Here is a 23689-nt window from a genome sequence, read left to right on the forward strand (position 1 = left end):
TTAACTTTTAGAGGTGCTGAGCACCTGCCATTCGAAGTCCCCAGCACCTCTGAAAATTCAGCCATTTTCATTTTGGTGTCCAGCTTTAAGCACCGTGCATTTGCAAACACTGGCCCAAGTGCCTAATGCTGTGATTAGGATTTGCAGAGCATAGTCAATAGGGGGAGTTACTGAGGATTCTGGCTTTGGTAGGTTTTTATAATTTAAAAGAAGATTAAAATCAAGTTATAGTAACAAATTTTGAAGCCCCTATTGCTCTGAGCTGGTCTCTTCAGCTCTGTCTGCGCTTTGGATACTTTCTCATCATTGCTAACACCTGTGGAGCTGGACTGTCTGTTAGCTTTATGTATAGATAGGCATCCGGTGGCTTCTCTCATTTTCAGCACTGTAAGCGTGCGGGACTCACCCCAGGGGCACCACCTGCTGGTGTCCTGGGAATTAGCTCTACTTCCAGCTTTGAAGTGCCCTCTGCAGGCCGGTGTCCCGCTTATGCTGGGCCCCCGTGTCCCTCCCAGACCCGGTGCCCCTTGTACACCAGGGTGCTGCCCCCTGGCAGTAACCCCTCACTTGCAGGGTCTCCCCTCCCCGGGGAACCCCTACCCCCTATCTCTACCTCACCTCAGTCGTAGGCTCCTGCCAGTTATCAGCTAGCCCCCACGCCCTGGGGCAGACTGCAGCGTAAGCCACTCATCACAGGCAAGGTTGGGTTTGGACCTGCTGCCTCGGTCTGACCTTGGGCTGTCCCCTGCAACCCCAGTACCTGTGGGCCTAATGCTAGGCCGCAGCCTGGGGCTTTCCTGACTGGAGCTCCCCAGCTCCTCAGGCCCTTCCCCAGCCCTGCTCCAGTCTAGGTACTCTGCTTAGGTCCCTGCAGCCAGGTCCCTCCCCCTCAGAAGCTAGGGAGAGTCTCCTGAGCTTCAGCCCAGCAGCCCCTTTATAGGGTCAGCGGAGTCTGTTTGGGGCGTGGGCACAGCTGAGCCTGCCTCCCAATCAGCCCAGCCTAAGGCTCCCAGCCCCGGCCCTCTCCCAGGGCTCTTTTGAGCCCTTCCAGGCAGGAGTGGGTGGCCACCCCGTTACAAGCACCAAGTCCTGTCACTCCACTCAGAGCAGATCTAAATGACACAGCACTGAAAATGCTCTTGGTAGCCAGCAATGCCCCTATAGCAGGGTTCCCAGGGCTCCTAGCATCAGTGGAGCTGGTGGTAAGCTTGAAAAATGACCCTCGTCTGGAGAGTCTGGAGAGATAAGCTATTACCAGCAGGACAGTGGGGTGGGAGGAGGTATTGTTTCATATTCTCTGTGTATATATAAAGTCTGCTGCAGTTTCCACGGTATGCATCCGATGAAGTGAGCTGTAGCTCACGAAAGCTCATGCTCAAATAAATTGGTTAGTCTCCAAGGTGCCACAAGTACTCCTTTTCTTTTTGCGAATACAGACTAACACGGCTGTTACTCTGAAACTTAGCCACTCTTGTGAGTGGCTGGTTTGGAGTATGGGAATTCTCACCGCTGGGGAAGTGGGCTGCTCTTTGAGTGCTAATGACTATAGGTAAATCTGTAAAATAAGTTTTAGCTTTTAACTTAAACTTCATGTGAGCTAGTACCAGGCCTGCTCTGCTGTGCTGGGACTGGCAACAGTCAGTGCTAACTGCAGTGTTGGGTTTGTTCTGTCCACTGGGAACGGGACTGAGATATACCGCACTCCCCGCCCCGTTTCATATGCCGGCCGCTGAACAGCCTGGACTGGGACCAGTGACCTGGAGAGGAAAGGTTCCTTGTCCAATTCCTAAGCTCCTGAGCCAGCCAGCCCCCGGGGAGCGTAATCCAAAACCTCGCGTCTCTCCAGTGACAATAATTCTACGTCCTTCCTTGGCAGCTTGTTCTGCCACTCAGACTGTTCCTAGAATGAACCTTTTCCTAGTACTGACCTGGACCTTCCCTGTGCTTGTTTCCCATTGAACAAGAACTGATCCCTGCTGTCTCTCACACACAACCCACTATGTTTCCTTCATTTGCTGAGCCTGACATGGTTGGTTTGTGTGTCCATGCTGTCCACTTGTCTCCCCGTGTTTTACTCTGTTGAGAGATCAGTTCCTTTTATTGACTCTGGTAATTTGCAATGTATGAAGTCAAACTCTCTGCCTCTTGTTCCTTTTCTTTCCCCATCTTGTTTACTCTTATCAGATCTTTGGAGGCTTTATGCGTTTCCTCCCTGACTTACCAGAAATAATTGCCAATGCTTTGCTAGTTCCTTTAGTCCTCTCAGGTGAATTTCATGAAGCCCTGATGATTTAGCTTAAATGCAGGTTCTCTGGGTGGTATTTATCCTATTATTTCCTGATTCCCCCTTGTTAAGATTATTTTTACAGTGCTCCACACGTGCATGACCCTTTATAGATCAATAGAAATGGACAGGTCCCTGCACAGAGGAGGGCAGCATTGCATTGCAAGTACTATGTAAATCTTTGCCCTCCTTTAGTGCCTTCCATCGGTCGATGTTGGAGTTTGGAATGAATTAATCCTCACAGCCCACAACTGTCCATTTGTAGATGGCAAAACTGAGGCACAAAGAGGGGACGTATTGCTCAGGGCTACTCAGTAGCTGGGGGGCGGAGCTGGCAATAGACTCAAGGAGCCCTGACTCCATCTGCTTCTCAAAGGGAAGAGTGCCAAGTTTTTGAATTGCCAAAACCATCTTCTTCAGCATGGAAGTGTTTACCTTCAGGGTTCTGGGTAGCTGCATTCTTCCAGCAATAATCTGCGCACACACTTGTGAACTTACACTCTGTTAAGCAGCTGTGTCACGGAGTCACCAGGCGATGCTCTGGAACTGCTCCCTACGAAGCCAGTCAGGACTCTGGGGGAGCCTCCTCTCTGTGAGCAGACTGTCTCCAGGGCAAGAAGCTTACACAGCTTCGACCTTCCTGGGCTTGACCTCAGAGCATTCAGCATCCCCTTCTCACACTGTGCGCTTCCCGCAGCGAGTCTGCACAGATGGGGCTCCTGGGGAAGCCAGTGGGTCCTGCACCCCAACTCCGCAGTCAGACATGACTCTCAGCCAGCCAGTAAAACAGAAGGTTTATTAGACGACAGGAACATGGTCTAACACAGAGCTTGTAGGTACAGAGACCAGGACCCCACAGTCAGGTCCATCTTGGGGCGGTGGGGCAGCGGCAGGGAGGCCAGATGCCCGTCTGGGCTTCCCTGCAATTCCCCAGCCACTCCAAACTGACTCACTCTCCAGCCCTTCCTCCTCTGGGCTTTGTCCCTTTCCCGGGCCAGGAGGTCACCGGATTCCTTTGTTCTCCAACACCTTTAGGTTTCAGAGTAACAGCCGTGTTAGTCTGTATTCGCAAAAAGAAAAGGAGTACTTGTGGCACCTTAGAGACTAACCAATTTATTAGAGCATAAGCTTTCGTGAGCTACAGCACACTTCATCAGATGCATATCGTGGAAACTGCAGCAGACTTTATATATACACAGAGAATATGAAACAATACCTCCTCCCACCCCACTGTCCTGCTGGTAATAGCTTATCTAAAGTGATCATCAGGTGGGCCATTTCCAGCACAAATCCAGGTTTTCTCACCCTCCACCCCCCCACACAAATTCACTCTCCTGCTGGTGATAGCCCATCCAAAGTGACAACTCTTTACACAATGTGCATGACAATCAAGTTGGGCTATTTCCTGCACAAATCCAGGTTTTCTCACATCCCCCCCACCCCCATACACACACAAACTCACTCTCCTGCTGGTAATAGCTCATCCAAACTGACCACTCTTCAAGTTTAAATCCAAGTTAAACGAGAACATCTGGGGGGGGGTAGGAAAAAACAAGAGGAAACAGGCTACCTTGCATAATGACTTAGCCACTCCCAGTCTCTATTTAAGCCTAAATTAATAGTATCCAATTTGCAAATGAATTCCAATTCAGCAGTTTCTCGCTGGAGTCTGGATTTGAAGTTTTTTTGTTTTAAGATAACGACCTTCATGTCTGTGATTGCGTGACCAGAGAGATTGAAGTGTTCTCCGACTGGTTTATGAATGTTATAATTCTTGACATCTGATTTGTCACCTTTAGCTATCACCTTGCAGCGGGGAAGAGTCCAGGCCATCAGTTGCCAGGAGACAGAGTGTCGGCCATTTATGTACACTGGCCCTTTGCTCTGCAACAATTACACCCCCTTATCCCACCCCCTAGAGACTTAAGAAATGCATAGGGGAAACTGAGGCACCCCTACAGTATTCAGAGGAAACATTAAGAACAGTCCCACTTCGTCACAAGCTGTTGTGTCCCATCCCAGAGAAGGTTGTATTTCAGTGGGTGAGTGAAGTGTTCTCTGTTAGTATCTAATCATAAAGCCCTCTGAGTCCTTTTGAGGTACACAAGAGAGCAGTATTCCTTTGCAATGGCAGCTGCTTTTCACCAGGTCTAGGATTTGTGGGTACATTTGTGAAGCCCTATATGCTATAGAACAGCTCCTAGTTCTCTTGCCCTCACCAGAATCTTTGGGAGAACTGCTCTCTGAAAATGACCCAGTGTTTGGTTCTGACCTGGGTTCTCCTCCTTCATCTTCTCTTTTTGTACAGCAACCAAGATGACTACCAGCTTGTGCGGAAACTTGGCCGTGGCAAATACAGTGAAGTCTTTGAAGCCATCAACATCACGAACAATGAAAAAGTTGTGGTGAAAATCCTTAAGGTGGGTATGTTGGGCAGGGGGCCTTGAACCCCATCCTGTTCCCCACCTGGTGCTTCTTGTTCACCCTTTCCCTGTGTATTTGAGGTCTGTGCTATTGATCTTTGGGTGATGGATCCTTTGCTGAGGAAGGCTGTAGTTATGAGACAGGAAGGGAGAACTTTTCTTTGTCTGTCCTGTCCTCCTCTCTCTACCCGCAGCTCAGAGAGCTGATGTGATGAAGAGTCCATGGGAGAGGCAGGAAGATCAGCGCACATTCCCCGGTGACTGAAGGGAAATTCTGTGCTCCTCCTCATATTTAAACCCCACATGTGCCCTCTTTGCCTCTCTTCTCCACCATCCACTTACCTGGCACTCACTGACATAGCTTCTGAGGTTGGGCGGGGTGTCTATTAACATGTGCCAGTCTCTGCCCCACTTGGAGGTGCTACGGGACACACACACTCACTCTCACTCACTCCCAGATGCACCAGGCCTTGTTGTTGCTGTGATCTAAAACTAAAGTAGCAGCAGAGGTTGGCCATGACTAGAGCAGGGTTCAAAGAAGAACGAGGTGAGCTCAGGGAGGGCAGGGCCGTCAATGGCTGTTAGCCAGGATGGGCAGGGATGGTGTCCCTGGCCTCTGTTTGCCAGAAGCTGGGAATGAGCGACAGGGGAGGGATCACTGGAGGATTCCCTGTTCTGTCCATTCCCTCTGGGGCCCCTGGCCCTGGCACCTTTGGTCTGACCCAGTATGGCCGTTCTTATGTTCTTATGATATACTTGGCCGAAACGTCTGCTCCCCTCCCCCGAGATGGCTGCATCTCAGTGGTGCTGTGTGTGGAGTTCATGAATGCTGTGGCGGGTGAGCACTGAGGCTCCTCAGTTGCCATCTCAGTACGTCACAGCAGCCCTGACAATCCAGCACTAAATTCACAAGCTGAGACCAGTGCAGCTACCCACCGCCCAGAGGAGAAACAGTAACTGTGTCCTCACTCCCAGGACGATGAAACCTGATTGCAGCTCATTGTTTCAATGGCTCCACACCACACACAATGTGTTACGGCAGCTCCCTTCTCCGTGGGGAGGAGTGCAGACTGAACAGCACTTCAGAGACTGGATGGGGTCTGCTGTCTTCAGCCCATATCCTCCATGTAGGTTTTCCCTGCTGTCTACCCAAGTCATTGTGGCAAACAGGTCCAGTGAGGTCTGTCTGGTGGTAACCCTCTTATTTTCTCTTTTGTAGCCAGTAAAAAAGAAGAAAATCAAGCGTGAGATTAAGATCCTGGAGAATCTCCGAGGAGGCCCCAATATTATCAGTCTGCTAGATATAGTCAAAGACCCCGTGGTAAGGAGCATGGGCTGGAAGGGAAGGGGTTGAAGATGAGAAGGAATCCTAGTAGCCTAGTCTGCGGTGACTAATGCCGGCCGTGGTTTCACCCAGTGATTCCTACATCAAGCCCAGTGACTTGTGGCTGAGCTGGAACATGTTTCTTGGCCTTGTGGCAGCAGCATGCCTCCCATACAGGGAGTTATGGGCAGGGAGAGCTGTCAGGGCCATATGTTCAGCCCTCTAGTCATGGGTGGTGGGGGAAGACTCTTCCACTGCTGCAGTGATCCCTCTGGCTGTTTCAGGAGCCTTGGGGGTAACAGGTGGGGCCTCTGTGCAGCCCTCTAGCACCCAGGTAAAGGAGGTTTTGTGTCCGGGGGGGAGTGAGTATCCCCAGGTCACCTTATATTAGCTGAGATGTTTACCCTTTGGAGCATCTGCTCTCTTGCCCCATTTTGTGGGTCTCTGGTGGGCGACTCTGCCTTGCCCACTAACCTGCAGGTCAATAACAAGCTGATTTTGAAGGTGCCCCCTTGGGAGCCCTTCTAGTTTGTTAACGGGCAAGTGAGGCTGCAGGATACTGCACCCCAGTGCTTCTGTCTGTGCTTTAGGTGGCACTTCCCACGCTTGGCATGGGCTGCGCTGACGGCTTCGCGGGGGATGGCGGAGAAACAGGCCTGTTCAGGCTCTGGCTCTGGATGGTTCTATAGACGGGCTGGTTGTCTTGAACTGGACACTTGCTCCTGGACTGACACCTTTAATGTAGCACGTTACAATAAGGGAACAGATGTGATCTTTGTAGCATGGCATGCTCTTGCTGACCCCTTGCAAAGAGGGGTTCGTGTTGGAAGCACTGGCTGGGCTTAAAGTGAGGTTACGATCAGAAAAGTGACAACAGAATAACTGTTCACTTCTTATGCCCCATGGCAGCCTCCTTTGTCTGTCACACCTGCCTCTGGTACTGGCCAAAGGAGCATTTACTCCCCCCGTCCCCACCGAGCCAGGGCAACTCTGGGAGTCAGCAGGGTTCCATTCTGCCCTGTGCGTCAACAGCAGACTTGCCAACTCGGTTCCTGCTGCAGGCGCCTTAGTCCCAGTGGTGATGTGGGAAACAGGAGGAGTCTGGCTGGCGTTGGAGAGTCGAAGGGAAATGTGTGCTTCTGGCAACCAAACAGTTGTTTTTTCATGTGAAAGCTGAGCATGCAGGATCTGGAAGCTGCCAAAAGAGGGCAAAGCTGGGAGTCACCAGGTGGCGTCTCGGAGCAGAGCTGTACACTGACCGCAGCAGTGCTGGTGGGCACCGCTGGGATAAATCAGACCTCAGTTGGATGCAGCGTTTTCCTTCATGCCTGCCCTAAACTGCTTTGTAGTATTGCTGTTAAGTACTTGCTGCATCTCACCCCAGAGGTGGCTGCATTTCATTGGCTGGTGAAGTGATTAATATCTATGTGTGCATGTGCGTTTTTGTGTTATGGTGTGTGGAATACCTTAACGCTGGGCACTAGACACACAACTGGAGATGATCCTGGCGCAGGTGGCTTTCCAGTCCAGTTCTCTAGTGTAGCTGTGTGCAGTGTAACGCTGCGCGTGAAGCTCCTCAGGACCCTTTGAGAGGGAGAGCACTACTGAGATGGGAGCACACTGTGGCTAGTGAAGGGCTCTGGGCCCTAAACAGGGCAAGAGACCTGCTTCTTGTATCTGCCTTGCTAAACCCCTGGCTGGCTCTGTTGTCTGTGTGCAGGACTAAACCACTTTCTTTTCTTTCTCTGCCTTGGAATGGCTGGTGCTGCCTCACAGTCTCGCACGCCTGCCCTGGTCTTTGAACATGTCAACAACACAGACTTCAAGGTAAGTGACCTCCAGCCACTTGCAGATGTTCCCTGTAATATCAGGTCATGCTCGGATTCCTGCCCAGTACATAACTTCTGTGCCCAGCCCCTCATTGCCTCATGCAGGGGAGGGGAAGGCCTCGAGCGGGCCTCTGCTTCCGAGCCCAACAAGGCCACAGAAATGGTTACTGTCACCCTTCAGTGCAGGTGGGTTGAGAAATGCTGACTCTGTGACCTGGAGTCATCACCGACCCCCTCAGGGATGTGCTCTTGCTGTTGACTGAAGGGGCTTAAAATCTGGGGGAGGAACCCAGGAGCTTGATGCATGGGATAGGAATTGCTGCACTGGATTGATCTTGCTGGTATCCCTCCAGCTCTGTTACACTGTTCAGAGGGGTAGCCTACCTCTGCCCTGTGTCCTGTCTCTGGCAGGGGCCTGTATGTGATGCTTTGAGGAAGCTGACAGGCACCTAATGCAGTTGGCCAAATGAGCATTATTTTATTCGGACCCGGGGACAAGGCCTCCAACGGGTTCAAAATGGAAAAACAAGTGTGTCTGACCAGAGGGTGGGACTAGATGACCACCTGAGGTCTCTTCCAGTCATAATCGTCTATGATTCTATTATTAGTATGTGTTGTGAGAGTGACGTAGTGGTTAGGCCCCTCTCTGTCCCCATTGGTGTTATTTTCAGTGGGAAGTGTCCTTTAACCCCAGTGTCTCCTTGATGTTACAGTCAGACCCCCTCTCTTTAGATAGAGGCGGTTAGGGACTATTTAGAAAAGCTGGACGTGCACAAGTCCATGGGGCCGGACGAGTTGCATCCGAGAGTGCTGAAGGAATTGGCGGCTGTGATTGCAGAGCCACTGGCCATTATCTTTGAAAACTCGTGGCGAACCGGGGAAGTCCCGGATGACTGGAAAAAGGCTAATGTAGTGCCAATCTTTAAAAAAGGGAAGAAGGAAGATCCTGGGAACTACAGGCCAGTCAGCCTCACCTCAGTCCCTGGAAAAATCATGGAGCAGGTCCTCAAAGAATCAATCCTGAAGCACTTGCATGAGAGGAAAGTGATCAGGAACAGCCAGCATGGATTCACCAAGGGAAGGTCATGCCTGACTAATCTAATCGCCTTTTATGATGAGATTACTGGTTCTGTGGATGAAGGGAAAGCAGTGGATGTATTGTTTCTTGACTTTAGCAAAGCTTTTGACACGGTCTCCCATAGTATTCTTGTCAGCAAGTTAAGGAAGTATGGGCTGGATGAATGCACTATAAGGTGGGTAGAAAGCTGGCTAGATTGTCGGGCTCAACGGGTAGTGATCAATGGCTCCATGTCTAGTTGGCAGCCGGTGTCAAGTGGAGTGCCCCAAGGGTCGGTCCTGGGGCCGGTTTTATTCAATATCTTCATAAATGATCTGGAGGATGGTGTGGATTGCACTCTCAGCAAATTTGCGGATGATACTAAACTGGGAGGAGTGGTAGATACGCTGGAGGGGAGGGATAGGATACAGAAGGACCTAGACCAATTGGAAGATTGGGCCAAAAGGAATCTGATGAGGTTCAATAAGGATAAGTGCAGGGTCCTGCACTTAGGACGGAAGAACCCAATGCACAGCTACAGACTAGGGACCGAATGGCTAGGCAGCAGTTCTGCGGAAAAGGACCTAGGGGTGACAGTGGACGAGAAGCTGGATATGAGTCAGCAGTGTGCCCTTGTTGCCAAGAAGGCCAATGGCATTTTGGGATGTATAAGTAGGGGCATAGCGAGCAGATCGAGGGACGTGATCGTTCCCCTCTATTCGACATTGGTGAGGCCTCATCTGGAGTACTGTGTCCAGTTTTGGGCCCCACACTTCAAGAAGGATGTGGATAAATTGGAGAGAGTCCAGCGAAGGGCAACAAAAATGATTAGGGGACTGGAACACATGACTTATGAGGAGAGGCTGAGGGAGCTGGGATTGTTTAGCCTGCAGAAGAGAAGAATGAGGGGGGATTTGATAGCTGCTTTCAACTACCTGAAAGGGGGTTCCAAAGAGGATGGCTCTAGACTGTTCTCAATGGTAGCAGATGACAGAACGAGGAGTAATGGTCTCAAGTTGCAGTGGGGGAGGTTTAGATTGGATATTAGGAAAAACTTTTTCACTAGGAGGGTGGTGAAACACTGGAATGCGTTACCTAGGGAGGTGGTAGAATCTCCTTCCTTAGAGGTTTTTAAGGTCAGGCTTGACAAAGCCCTGGCTGGGATGATTTAACTGGGAATTGGTCCTGCTTGGAGCAGGGGGTTGGACTAGATGACCTTCTGGGGTCCCTTCCAACCCTGATATTCTATGATTCTATGATTCTATGATTCTTTCCTGTGTGCCAAGGGGCTCATCTCTGACCTGTCTCAGACAGGTGCCATCTGCCCTCTGTGGGTTGTTTCAGCACAGTCGTGCATTCTTTTTCCATCCTGGTTCTTCTACCTCAGGGGTTCTCAAACTGTGAGTCGGGACGCCAAAGTGGGTCACGACCCCATTTTAATGGGGTTGCCAAGGCTGACGTTAGACTTGCTGGGGTCCAGGGCCCAAGCCCCACTGCCCAGGGCTGAAGCCGAAGCTTGAGCCCCACTGCCCAGGGCTAAGGTTACATGCTCCCCGCCCAAGGCAGAAGCCCTTGGGCTTCAGCTTTGCCCCCCATCCCCCACGGGCTTTGGTCCCCCCTCCTGGGGTCGTGTAGTAATTTTTGTTGTCAGAAGGGGGTCACGGTGCAGGGCAGTTTGAGAAGTGATGTTCTCACTCCATCCTCAGTGCCAGGATCTAGTAGGACCAAGTTTTCCCTGTTCCTAGGCCTAGGACAGGAGCATCTTGGGCCATCTGCTCTACCTCCATTTCACGATCTGGGAGTAGTGGAGTGCGGATGAAGGCATCCATGGAATGTGAGGTTGACCAGTTTGTGGGTTCAGTTCCTCTTCTGTTGGTATTGATGAGGGGTCTCAAACATGTGGGCTGCATGTGGCCTGCAGAGTTATTTCCTGCGGCCCGCCATATGCGCAACTCTACTGGCAGCCAAGCTCCCCCCCCAACCCAACCCCCTGAGTGCACCGCGTCCCCGCTCCTCTGCCTACTTCCCAGCATTTCCTGCAGCCAAACAGCTGTTTGGCATTGTTTAGGACTTTTCAGGAGGTGGGGAGGAGCGGGGACGCAGCACACTTGGGGAGGAGGCAGAGAAGAGGCGGGGCTGGGGCCGGGATTTGGGGAAGGGGTTGGAGTTGGGGCGGGGACTTTGGGGAAGGAGTTGGAAGAAGCGGGGCAGGGGCGGGGCCTCATGGACTAGACAAGCAGTCTGAGGTATGAAGTTCAGCATGTATGATTCTTTGCTGTGCGTAGTTGGGAAGAATGTTTGTTAAAAGTGGCAGTGTATTTTGTATGGATAGTTACTTTTAAAAGTTCCTGCCATTACAGCGATGTTGATAGACTGTTAGTGTGGATCATCATCAGTGTTACTGACCGCATAAGGAATAGTTACAGGTGTTTATATTTTATTAAAACCCCTCTTCGCATTACAGTTTTTAAAAAGTTAATACATTGACTTTTAATAGCACGCTATATTACTCTTCATTGTTTTCATTTTTGACTATACTTTTGTATCGTTGTATGAAAAGGTTTCAGTGATGAGGCCCTCAGGCCAATGTACTAGTCCTCATGTGGCCCTTGTGTTGATTTGAGTTTGAGATCCCTGGTATTGATCATTCCTGGTTGTAACAGTTGGGGCACGAAGCAGGCCCTGTGGGCTGTGCACTAGAGACCTACCAGGGTGAGGGTTACCATCTTAAGAGCCCAGAATGGCCTGAGTCCGGACCCAGTCCTTCGAGATTGCTTCTCTCCCTGGGCCCCATCCAGGAGCATTCCCAGTTGGTTGGCCAGGCCTGGAGTTTCAGGGCCTGAGGTCTGGGCATGAAAGTTCTCCTCTGTGTGTGCAATTCCTGCGGTTGTGCAGGGGGCTAGCGAGCCCCTGACTTGCTACGTGGTGTGCAGTGGTGCTGTCATGCCAATAGACGTGCATGTCACTGCCCCAGAGCTCTTACAGGAGACGACAAGATGCTGTGCACAAGCGTGGGGGCGTTTCAGTAACTGCTCTCCCATTCCTTGCTTGCAGCAATTGTATCAGACACTATCTGACTTCGACATTCGATTCTACATGTATGAAATCCTAAAGGTGAGTGCCCCGAGACAGAGGAACTCCTGCAGCAGGGCAGGGACCTCGCCTATCTTCCTGGAGACGCACCCTAACTTCCTAAGGTGATGGGGGGTGCTCTATATCGGAAGTGATCTGGGGTGAGGTGCTACGTCTCCTCCCTGTAGTCAGAATGCAAAGGCAGGGAACAGCAGCCACTTAGCTGGTGCCTGCTAGCCACACATGATGGCTTCTTGAGCAGCAACACAAGGCGCTCACAGGTAAATCCCAGCCCGGGCAGATAAAGCAGGCTGTAGAGTTTGTTGGTGAGTGGGACTATGTCTCAGGATGTGGAGGTCCCAAAGTCACTGACTCGTTGAGGTCCTGTGACCCTGAGAAGCCATCCATCCTCCTTCCCCGCTTCAGGCCCAGTATCAGGGTTGGTGTTAGATGCAAGCAGCCAGCATGGGGCTTTCTAAGCTGACTGGCCAGTGTGAAGGGGGGGTGTCAGCGCTTTATCTAGGTGTCACCTGGTCCCGCATTGCCGCCATTGACTGGCTGGAATCCCGTTGCGCAGCTCCTTGGTCACAGGAGGCCCCTGTGAAGGGATATCTGAATGCGTGGGCTTGAGAAGCAAGAGAGAAATGAAACCTAGGTCTCACCCTTGGCACTGGGCTGGGCCAGTGAGAGTCTGGGACTGAGAATTGAACCAGGGAGTTTTGCACGGTGCTGCAGAGCACTAACCCCTGGGCCAAAGGTGTCCCGGAGTGTGGGGGAGTCCAGGCCCTGCACCCCTCTTCCTGGGATTCACTGAGACTCTCAGCCAGCCAGTAAAACAGAAGGTTTATTGGACAACAGGAACACAGTCCAAAACAGAGCTTGTGGGTATACCCTGGACCCCTCAGTCAAGTCCTTCTGGGGGAGCAGGGAGCTTAGACCCCAGCCCTGGGGTTCCCTGTGTTCCTCCACCCAGCCCCAAACTGAAACTAAACCCCCCCAGCAGGCTCCCTTCTGCAGCCTCTGTTCACATTCCTGGGCAGAGTTGTTACCTCCCCGTCCCCCTCCTGGCTCAGGTGACAGGCTCTCAGGTCTCCCATCCCCAGGGCACATTCCCAGGTCAACACTCCCCCCTCTCTGCTGCGTCACATCGTCACATCTCTCCCCCCTTTGAGACTGAACTGAGCGGGGTCACTGTGACCAGTGACCTAGGGAAGTTCGGGGCCCCCTCTCCGGGACAGCGCATCCGCTATCAGGTTGGCACTTCCCTTCACGTGGACCACGTCCATGTCGTAATCCTGCAGGAGCAGGCTCCATCTCAGGAGCTTGGCGTTGGCTCCTTACATCTGGTGCAGCCAGGTCAGGGGAGAGTGGTCGGTGTAGACGGTGAAGTGTCGCCCGAAGAGATAGGGCTCTAGTTTCTTGAGGGCCCACACCATGGCCAGGCACTCCTTCTCGATGGCTGCGTAGTGTTGCTCCCGGGGTAGCAACTTCTTGCTCAGGTACACGATGGGGTGTCTCTCCCCCTTTTCATCCTCCTGCATTAACACCTCCCCCAGTCCCGTGTCTGAGGCGTTGGTGAACACCACAAAGGGCTTGTCAAAGTCTGGGTTTGCCAGAACTGGGCCACTGACCAGAGCCTCCTTCAGCGCCCGGAAAGCCTCCTGGCACTGCTCGGTCCAGACCACCTTGTCTGGCTTCCCCTTCTTGCATAGCTCAGTGATGGGGGTGGCTATGGCGCTAAAGTGGGGCACAAATCTTCAGTAGTATCCTGCCGTCCCAATAAAGGCTTGGACCTGCTTTTTGGTGTGGGGAGCGGGCCAGTCTCTGATCACCTCCATCTTAGCTGGTTCCGGCTTTAGGTGGCCGCTCCCCACCCGATGGCCCAGGTAAGATACTTCAGCTATCCCCACCTTGCACTTCTCCGCTTTTACAGTCAGCCCAGCCCCCTGGAGTCGGTCCAGCACTTGTCTAACCTGGGACACGTGGTCCTCCCAGGTCTGGCTAAAGACACAGATGTCATCAATATACGCAACGGCAAAACTCTCCATCCCCCTCAGTAGCTGGTCCACTAGGCGCTGGAAGGTGGCCGGCGCTCCCTTGAGGCCGAAAGGCAGGGTCAGGAACTCCTAGAGCCCCAGAGGGGTGATAAAGGCCGATTTCAGCCGGGCATCTGCATCCAGCGGCACTTGCCAGTAGCCCTTTGTAAGGTCCATGGTGGTAAGGTACCAAGCTCCCCCCAGCTTGTCTAGGAGCTCGTCCAGCCTGGGCATGGGGTAGGCATCAGATACAGTGATGGCATTGAGCTTCTGATAGTCCACACAGAACCAGACTGACCCATCTTTTTTGGGGACCAGCACCACCGGCGAGGCCCAAGGGCTGGGTGATGTCTGGATCACCCCCAAAGCCAGCATGTCCTGGACCTCTCTTTCCAGGTCCTGAGCAGTTTTCCCTGTGACTCGGAAGGGGGAGCATCTTATCGGCGGGTGCGACCCTGTCAGCACCCGGTGGACAGTCAGATTAGTGCGTCCAGGCTGGTTGGAAAACAGCTGTCGGTAGGGATGCAGCACCCCCCTGACCTCAGCTTGCTGGGCAGGGGTTAGCTGATCCGAGAGGGGAATTGTTTCCAGGGGGGCACCAGCTCTGGTCCCAGGGAATAGATCTACTAAAGGGTCATCTCCCTGCTCCTCCCAATGTCCACACACAGCCAACACCACAGTCCCCCTGGCATAATATGGCTTCATCATATTCACATGGTACACGCGGCGGTGGTGCGCTCGGTTCGACAGCTCCACCACATAGTTTACCTCATTGAGCTGCTTGACGACCTTGAAAGGGCCCTCCCAGGCGGCCTGTAGTTTGTTCTTTGTCACGGGGATGAGAACCATCACCTGATCCCTGGTGGCGTAGGCAGGGTCCCACGCCATGCGGTCATACCAGACCTTCTGCTTCCTCTGGGCTCTGGCCAGATTCTCCCTGGCCAGGCCCATGAGTTCAGCCAGTCTCTCTCGGAAGATCAGGACATACTCCACCACTGACTCTCCATCGGGAGTGGCCTTCCCCTCCCACTCGTCTCTCATCAGGTCCAGGGGGCCCCTCACCCTCCTTCCATATAACAGTTCGAAAGGCGAAAATCCAGTAGATTCCTGGGGTACCTCCCTGTACACGAACAGCAGGTGAGGTAAGTACTTGTCCCAATCCTGCGGGTGCTGGTTCATAAAGGTTTTCAGCATCATCTTTAGCGTCCCATTGAACCTCTCCACCAGCCCGTTGGACTGGGGGTGATACGCTGAGGCCCAGTCGTGCCGGACCCCACATTTCTCCCACAAGCACCGGAGCAGGGCCGACATGAAGTTGGAGCCTTGGTCTGTCAAGACTTTCTTAGGGAACCCCACTCGGCTGAAAATGGTCAGGAGCGCATCGGCCACGGTGTCTGCTTCGATGGAAGCTAAGGGCACTGCCTCGGGGTAGCGGGTGGCAAAATCTACCACCACCAGAATGTATTTCTTCCCCGACGGGGTCGTCCTGCTGAGAGGCCCCACGATGTCCATGGCCACCTTCTGGAAAGGCTCCTCTATGATGGGGAAAGGTCTCAAAGCCGCTTTCTCCTTGTCCCGGGCCTTCCCCACCCTCTGACAGGGGTCACAGGATCGGCAATACTGCCGGACCGTGGTAAAGACCCCGGGCCAGTAAAAGTTCTGTAGCAACCTCTGCCGGGTGCGCCGGATTCCCTGGTGCCCTGCGAGGGGGATGTCATGGGCCAGGTACAGGAGCCTGCGGCGATACTTCTGGGGGACCACCAGCTGCCTCCTGATCCCACAGGACTCTACTTCCCTTGTGGGAGCCCATTCTCGGTACAGGAACCCCTTCTCCCACAGGAACCTTTCCTGGCAGCCTCTCCTCATGGTCCGTACCACCCTGAGGTCGGCCAGGTCCCTGAGCTTCCGCAAAGAGGGATCTTTCCTCAACTCGGCCTGGAACTCAGCGGCTGGGGAAGGGATGGGGCCCGGTTCCCCCTCAGTGGCCAGTTCTGAGGCCTCAGCCTCTCTGAGCTGTGCCCCTCGGCGCTCCCTCCCGACCAGGGAAGGGTCCTGCACCTCCGGTGTGGTACCCTCCCCAAGGTCAGGGTGCAGTGCCCCTCGCCAGCTCTGGCTACAGGTCACAACCAGGGCAGTCTGGGGGTTGCTTGGCCAGTCCTCTAGGTCTCCCCCCATCAAAACTTCAGTGGGCAAATGGTGGTGTACCCCCACATCCTTGGGGCCCTCCTTGGCCCCCCATTTCAGGTGTACCCTTGCCACGGGCACCTTAAATGGGGTCCTGCCCACCCCTGTCAGGGTCAGGTAGGTGTTGGGCACCACCCAATCTGGGGCCACCACCTCGGGCCGGGCCAGCGTCACCTCTGCGCCCGTATCCCAGTATCCATTGACCTTCCTCCCATCCACCTCCAGGGGAACAAGGCACTCTCTCCGGAGGGACAGCCCCGCGCCCACCCTGTAAACCGAGCACCCTGAGTCCAGAGCCTCCAGCCCTCTGGCGGAGCTGGCCTGGGGTACTCTTCCCTCCGGAGCAGGTGGTAAACTGGCAGCCCCCCTTGCCTGAGCCATCTGCCCCTCGTCCAGCTGGGTCCCTACCCAGTTAACCCTGGGTAGGTTGGGTCTTCTCAGTTTGTCCCTGAGCCCGGGGCACTGGGTCCGTACGTGGCCTCTCTGGCCACAGTGATAGCAGCTCAGGTCACGTTGGTCCCCTCGAGCGGGTCGGAGGGGCCCGATGCCATGCGTTCCCCTTTGGAGGGGGTTCTCCCTATTTCCCCACTGGGAGGCCCCATGGTGACTCTCTCTCTGCATCGGGGGGGGGGGGGGCATGTCCTTTTGGGACTCCTCCCGGCTACCCCCTGACCGACTGTTCACAAACTCGTCGGCCAGCTGCCCTGCGTGCTGGGGGTTCTCGAGCTTTTTGTCCACCAACCACAGCCTCAGGTCGGACGGGCACTGATCATACAGCTGCTCCAGTACGATTAGGTCCAGCAGGTCCTCTTTAGCTTGGGCCCCAGCTGTCCACTTGCGGGCACATCCCTGCATCCGGTTGGCCAGTTGTAGGTAGGTGACCTCAGGCGTTTTACACTGACTCTGGAACCTTCTCCGGTACATCTCGGGGGTCAGCCCAAACTCATGGAGCAGGGCCTGTTTGAACAGTTCATAGTCCCCTGCCTCCGGCCCTGTCATCCGGCTGTACACCTCCACGGCTTTGGGGTCCAGTAAGGGGGTGAGGAACTGGAGCCTGTCTGCAGGATCAACCCTGTGCATCTCACAGGCATTCTCAAAGGCCGTCAGGAAGCTATCTATGTCCTCCCCCTCCTTCCGCTGGGCCAGGAAGCACTTATCAAAGCTCCTTGCAGTCTTGGGTCCCCCCGCACTCACCGCAGCCGGGACCCCACTGCTCCTCAGCCTGGCCAGCTCCAGTTCATGCTGTCTTTGTTTCTCCTTCTCCTGACGCTCCCTCTCCTTCTCCTGACGCTCCCTCTCCTTCTCCTTCTCCTCATGTTGACGTTGTTTCTCCTCATGTTTACATTGTTTCTCCTCATGTTGACGTTGTTTTTCATGATCCTCCAGCTCCCTCATTTTCATCTCCCTCTCCCATTCCAGCCGCATCCGCTCCAGGGATGGGGAGCTCCGCCGGGAGGATCCCCTGCTGGCTGCTGGGGTCAGGGTGCCCTCGGTATTTGCTGGGCTTCCCCCAACCCCTTCCCCAGGCATAGGTAGGAAGGGTCTCGGGATGTCCTCGGCAGCAGTCTGACCCCTCCCAGCCTGGTCAGGCCGCAGGGCCCATGCTGCGTCCACCGGGCGGCTTCCCTCAGGGACAGGGATCGGGTCATCCAAGTGATCCCTCTCCTCCAACTGGGCAATCAGCTGTTCCTTGGTGGACCTCCCGATGCGCAGCCCCCTCTGCCTGCACAGCTCCACCAGGTCGCTCTTAAGGCGTTTAGCGTACATCTCCCTGCCGTTTCCAAGGAGAACCCCTCGTGTGCCAGTCCTTCTTGAGGTCACCACCTCTTTGCCAGGGTCGAGCTGCAGACTCCTCCGCCCCTGGGACTGCTCGCTGTGATCCCCCGGGGGACCCTGTTACTGCAAAAGTCCTTCTCTCTGGTCACACACTCCCAGGGGTTAACCGCCCCCTGAAACCGTCTCTCTCTGACTCTTCAGCATGCCCGGTCCCCGTCATTCCCCCTTCGTTTTACTGTTCCCCAGTCACTTACTGCAGGAAGTGCCGTTCACGGGGTGCAGTGCATCCCACTGCTGCTACCAGTTGTCCCGGAGTGTGGGGGAGTCCAGGCCCTGCACCCCTCTTCCTGGGATTCACTGAGACTCTCAGCCAGCCAGTAAAACAGAAGGTTTATTGGACATCAGGAACACAGTCCAAAACAGAGCTTGTGGGTACACCATGGACCCCTCAGTCAAGTCCTTCTGGGGGAGCAGGGAGCTTAGACCCCAGCCCTGGGGTTCCCTGTGTTCCTCCACCCAGCCCCAAACTGAAACTAAACCCCCCCAGCAGGCTCCCTTCTGCAGCCTGTCTTCACATTCCTGGGCAGAGGTGTTACCTCCCCGTCCCCCTCCTGGCTCAGGTGACAGGCTCTCAGGTCTCCCATCCCCAGGGCACATTCCCAGGTCAACACTCTCCCCTCCCTGCTGGGTCACATCGTCACAAAGGGTCAGCTTGGGAACCCGAGATCAGGGCTGGGGTGGAACTGGCAACAGTGCAGCAGGGGCAGCCAAAGTGCAGACCACTTTATAGTCTTTAATGCCATCTGTGGCGACTGGGATGTTTCATAGAGCATCCTGGCAGAGCCCACCTCTGAGTGACTTCGATAACAAAGGACTGTTGTTTTCTTCCTGCAGGAATGCAGAGAGGATGGTTGTGTTTTGGAAGCAAGAGATGGGAGTGTATTGGTTGGGTGATCAATCCTATGGGCTTATCTGGGGCAGTAAAAGGGCTTACTCCTGAACAGAGCCCAGAGACTGTGTGGAGCTCAGATCTCGGGGTTCATGTCAGTGAAACGGTGATGGCTCTTCCTGCTGCCTGGGTGTTCAGCCCATGAAGTTCCTGAGGTTGCATGGCTAATTCCCAGCACAGCCCGTGAATCTCTCCCTGCTGCCAAACCTTAAACTTGGTATCTCTGTGCACTTACTGTGTCTAGGTATGCAGAGGGATTTGCTAGTCAGTGACGTGACACCTCCTCTGTTGTTGTGTTCCCAGGCACTGGATTACTGTCACAGTATGGGGGTCATGCATCGAGATGTCAAGCCACACAATGTCATGATAGACCATGAGCACAGAAAGGTAAGATGGGGCCTGCCACAGGCTGGCTTGACTGCTGGCCCACAAAAATCCCGCAGTTGAACTGTACCTTTCTTTCCCTAGCCTCTGCGCTAGGGTGGGTGAGCGAGACGCTGCTGAGCAGCACCGGATAGCTCAGTTGTGTGTGTTTGATGTAGTGTGATGAGGAAAGAAGCGGCTGCTGATCTGACCTTTCTAGGCCCACCCACGGTATCTGATGCAGCAGTGAGCAGAGACCATTAGCTTTGTCTTCCAAACTCGGCTTCCAAGTCCCAGTAAAGAAACCTCCTGAAAATAGCAGAGCAAACAGTCCTCCTCTTGCACACTCGTGTGCATATTTGCTCGTGCTTCTGCTTTGTGCTCCCTCAGGCTCATTTACTCACCTTGCCTATCCTGATCATAAACTTAGCGGCAGTTTGCTCAGCTGTGGTTTTCATACCGTTGCTTCCCTTGGAGGAGGCGGTTGAGTTCGTGCTGCTCTGAGACACCACCCCCTTGGAGCTAATGTGCTCACAGCCCTGTCCCGGTGCTATGTTCCAGTCTCTCGCCGTGTTTTACATCAGGCTCCCACTTCCTATAGTGAGGGACATGGCAGCAGTGGGAAAACGGGGGCTGGTGGTATGCAGGCAGCGAGTGGGTTTGAGTGGAGTCTTGCCTGGGTGGAGACTGACCAGCCCTTGATGTAGCTAGTCTCCAGCAGGCTCCAGCCTGGGGTGATGAATGTGCAGCTGTGCCTCAACACCCCTGTTTGTCTGGGGATACAGGTGCCCATAAAAACGACACCTGTATCTAGTAAACTTTGTTTTATTTGCCACCTGTTTGTGAGTAACTTGGGCTTGTAAATGTAACTTTAGATTGCTTCCAGAGCCTTTGTAGTGAGCTGCCATCTGGGACCTTGGAAAAAACCCTGGACTTCAAAGGGAAGTTGCTCAGAGAGCCGTGCTGGTCATTCTCGAGTGGTGTGTGTCAAGGGCAAAACCACCTATTGCCAGCAAACTCCTGTGATCATTAGCAGGGAAAGAATGTTCTCTCTCTACCCGACCTCTCAGGGACCGTGCTTTTCCACTTCCTTCTGCTGGGGAGGTGAGGCCACCTGCTCCGGGTCACTTTGTTACTGGTCAGCTTCCCTTCAGTTTATCCATAGCACCTTCCCAGCTCTGCCTCTGACTTACTGCAGGGCTTTGGGCAAGTTATTTCCCCACTGGGGCTGATATTGACTTATTTCAAGGGGCTGTTTGTGAAGCTTGTTAGGAATTTGTTCACATTTAGAAAGTGCTTTGAGATCCTCAGATGTGTTTTGTTAATTCAGATGGAATAAATAGGCCCAAAGAGTCAAAGGTGTAACATGACCCTGAAACTGTCCAACACTAAACAGTGTTAAACAAGGTTTGGGGTTTGGTATGCAGAGAGCTGCCTGCTTAGTCCCGTGGCAAATACCCCACTGATGTGCTTTTTAACCTTTCATGAAGGATACAGAAAAAAAGGAAAACCATTTGAAGCATTTGAAATGTCAGGTGTTAGGTAAAGCTTTCATTTTAATAATATCCCTTGTTCCCTTTCCCTTTAGCTGGACAGAGATTTTTTAGAAGGAAAATGCCCCTGGTCTGACAGCCTCTTAGCTGGTGTTAAGATCGTAATGACTGTTCTTTTGGGGAAGAGAGAAGTCAGTAGAGATGGGCTGGAGCTGCTGCTGCTAAAGTCCAATTCCATTTCGTGAAAGATAAATGAAGACAAACACACACGCAAGGGGAATGAAAAGAGCAGTAAAGATAGCAAATGCAGCTTCTGTCTCTGATGTTGACTCTGACTTGCAACCTCGTGGCTGGAAAACACAAGCACAGCATACGGTTTGATCAGCTGCTCCGAGACTTGACAAACTTTGTAGCAGCATCGGGCTGTTCAGGGCATTGCATTTAGCTGCCCTTCTGGTCACAAAATATTCAGTCTTGTCTGACTAGGTTAGACTCTTATTAGACAGAAGGCAAAAGGAGAGGGCTAGGAAAGAGAAGAAATAAGGCAGGGAAGGAAAAGGACATGTCGGGGTAGAGGGGGAGATGAAGTGTTCAGGATTTAGCGAGAGTCTGTGGAGGTGGTGATGTCATCAGTTTCCCTGTGGCCTGGCCTGGCCTGGTCAGGACATCTCTCTGGGTTAGGATGAAGGCGAGTGGGGTCCCAGTAGCCTGTGGGGGCAGCAGCCATGATGGTAAAGCTTCGTTTTCCCCTCCTCTCGTCTTGCAGTCAGCGTCACAGAGGTCAGCTTTTCCCCAAAAAGTCTCCTTTTGAGGACCCCAAAAGGGAGAAATGGGTGGAAAACCCCACTCCACCCTTCCCCTCCCTTCCCCTCCTTATTTTGTTCACCAATTAGGCCTAATTTCTGACATTCCAATTTTGTTCACTGATTTCGGGTCCCACCCTTCTCCTGGTTACCAGGCATGATCTTAACACAGTCCTTGAGTTATATCCAGGGGCCCTTTTTGTTTGTGCTAATTCAGTTTTTGTCTCCATTTGCGCCTTTTCCCATCAGCATTTGTGGTTCTAAGTTACTGTGACTCTTCATAAACTTTCTCACAGGTTTGACAGGTATACTCACAAGTCGGGTACATTTGTAGGCCCAATTATCACAGCAGATGAAAAAGCAAAGTTTCTGGTTTTCTGCTGCAGTTCCAGAGTCTCCCTGGCCTTGGGATCCCGCTGGGGAAGGGCAGAGTGCTGGGTATACAGGATGCTCAAGGCCTGGCCCGGTAATGGTGTTGTCTCTTTCCCACTACAGCTGCGACTGATAGACTGGGGGCTGGCTGAGTTCTATCATCCTGGGCAGGAGTACAATGTTCGCGTGGCCTCGAGGTATTTCAAGGGACCGGAGCTCTTGGTAGACTACCAGGTACGTTAAGAAGCCCAGCAGGTGAACAGTGCCGGCTGCTGGCCGTGTCAGTCGTTGCAGTGATTGTGCACCCTTTGTACAGCACAGGGCTCCTGTTCCTCTGAGTCTCCTTGTGGGGAGTGGACACACACACTTGCAGAAGGTGGGGCTGCAGAGGGTCCAGTGCAGCTGTTCTGTCCCCCCGGACACACCATGCAGGGCTGAGCGCTGGCTGGGCAGCTTCCCCCTAGGAAGGGGTGTTGCAGGTTAAGAGATTGGGGCTGATTCTCAGAGAGAAGAGAGACTGTGGCACCAAACTGGAATCTGTCCAAGGGGTGAAAGGGCTACCATGAATGGTATAAGTAGGGGCATAGCGAGCAGATCGAGGGACGTGATCGTTCCCCTCTATTCGACATTGGTGAGGCCTCATCTGGAGTACTGTGTCCAGTTTTGGGCCCCACACTTCAAGAAGGATGTGGATAAATTGGAGAGAGTCCAGCGAAGGGCAACAAAAATGATTAGGGGACTGGAACACATGACTTATGAGGAGAGGCTGAGGGAGCTGGGATTGTTTAGCCTGCAGAAGAGAAGAATGAGGGGGGATTTGATAGCTGCTTTCAACTACCTGAAAGGGGGTTCCAAAGAGGATGGCTCTAGACTGTTCTCAATGGTAGCAGATGACAGAACGAGGAGTAATGGTCTCAAGTTGCAGTGGGGGAGGTTTAGATTGGATATTAGGAAAAACTTTTTCACTAAGAGGGTGGTGAAACACTGGAATGCGTTACCTAGGGAGGTGGTAGAATCTCCTTCCTTAGAGGTTTTTAAGGTCAGGCTTGACAAAGCCCTGGCTGGGATGATTTAACTGGGAATTGGTCCTGCTTGGAGCAGGGGGTTGGACTAGATGACCTTCTGGGGTCCCTTCCAACCCTGATATTCTATGATTCTATGATTCTATGAATGGAGGGGAGGGGACCTGGCCAGGATGAGGCCATGCTGAGCGGGTGAGTGAGTGGGGAAGGCAAGTGAAGCAATGAATATAAACGAGTGCAACACCGCCGGGTGGGCTCCTCTGGGAGGAGAAAGGAAGGTGGTAGAAGAGAGAACATGAAATGCAGGTGAAACCCAGGCCTGTGAAGAAGAGACTGAGCTCCCTGGGCTAATGGCATCTTGGAACTGGAGCTGTCAGCCAAGCTGACAGCCCCTGTCCTCTGCCAGAGGCTGATCTCCTTGGGGTTTGTGGTGCTGCAGGGCGGGGCATGATCGCTCTCTGGAGCCGGGGTAGCTGGCTGGGAGTGCCTGGAGCTGCTGCTGCCTCCCACCTCTCTCCCCTTGGCTTTTCCAGATGTATGACTACAGCTTGGACATGTGGAGTTTGGGCTGCATGTTGGCCAGTATGATCTTCCGGAAGGAGCCCTTCTTCCACGGCCATGATAACTATGACCAGGTGAGCTGAGGGTGTCAGGGCGCAGGAGCCCACACAGTCCCTCCTTTCCCCTCTAGCTGTCTTTCTG

The 23689-nt window shown here is 53.3% G+C and overlaps 1 protein-coding gene across 3 annotated transcripts in view; it reads left to right on the plus strand.

Annotated features, from left to right (window-relative positions):
- The window catches only part of LOC311516850 (casein kinase II subunit alpha-like), a 66924-nt gene that overhangs the window by 36729 nt on the left and 6506 nt on the right, over positions 1-23689 (plus strand). For all 3 annotated transcript variants that reach the window (XM_084621198.1, XM_084621200.1, XM_084621199.1), the window contains 7 exons: positions 4593-4704; positions 5927-6028; positions 7808-7858; positions 11972-12031; positions 19238-19321; positions 22089-22199; positions 23521-23622. In XM_084621198.1, the coding sequence (XP_084477324.1) occupies positions 4593-4704; positions 5927-6028; positions 7808-7858; positions 11972-12031; positions 19238-19321; positions 22089-22199; positions 23521-23622 (622 nt within the window). The remainder of the gene's footprint in view (positions 1-4592; positions 4705-5926; positions 6029-7807; positions 7859-11971; positions 12032-19237; positions 19322-22088; positions 22200-23520; positions 23623-23689) is intronic.

Source organism: Lepidochelys olivacea, assembly GCF_965140295.1.
Source record: "Lepidochelys olivacea isolate rLepOli2 genome assembly, chromosome: 2".
Classification (NCBI taxonomy): domain Eukaryota; kingdom Metazoa; phylum Chordata; order Testudines; family Cheloniidae; genus Lepidochelys; species Lepidochelys olivacea.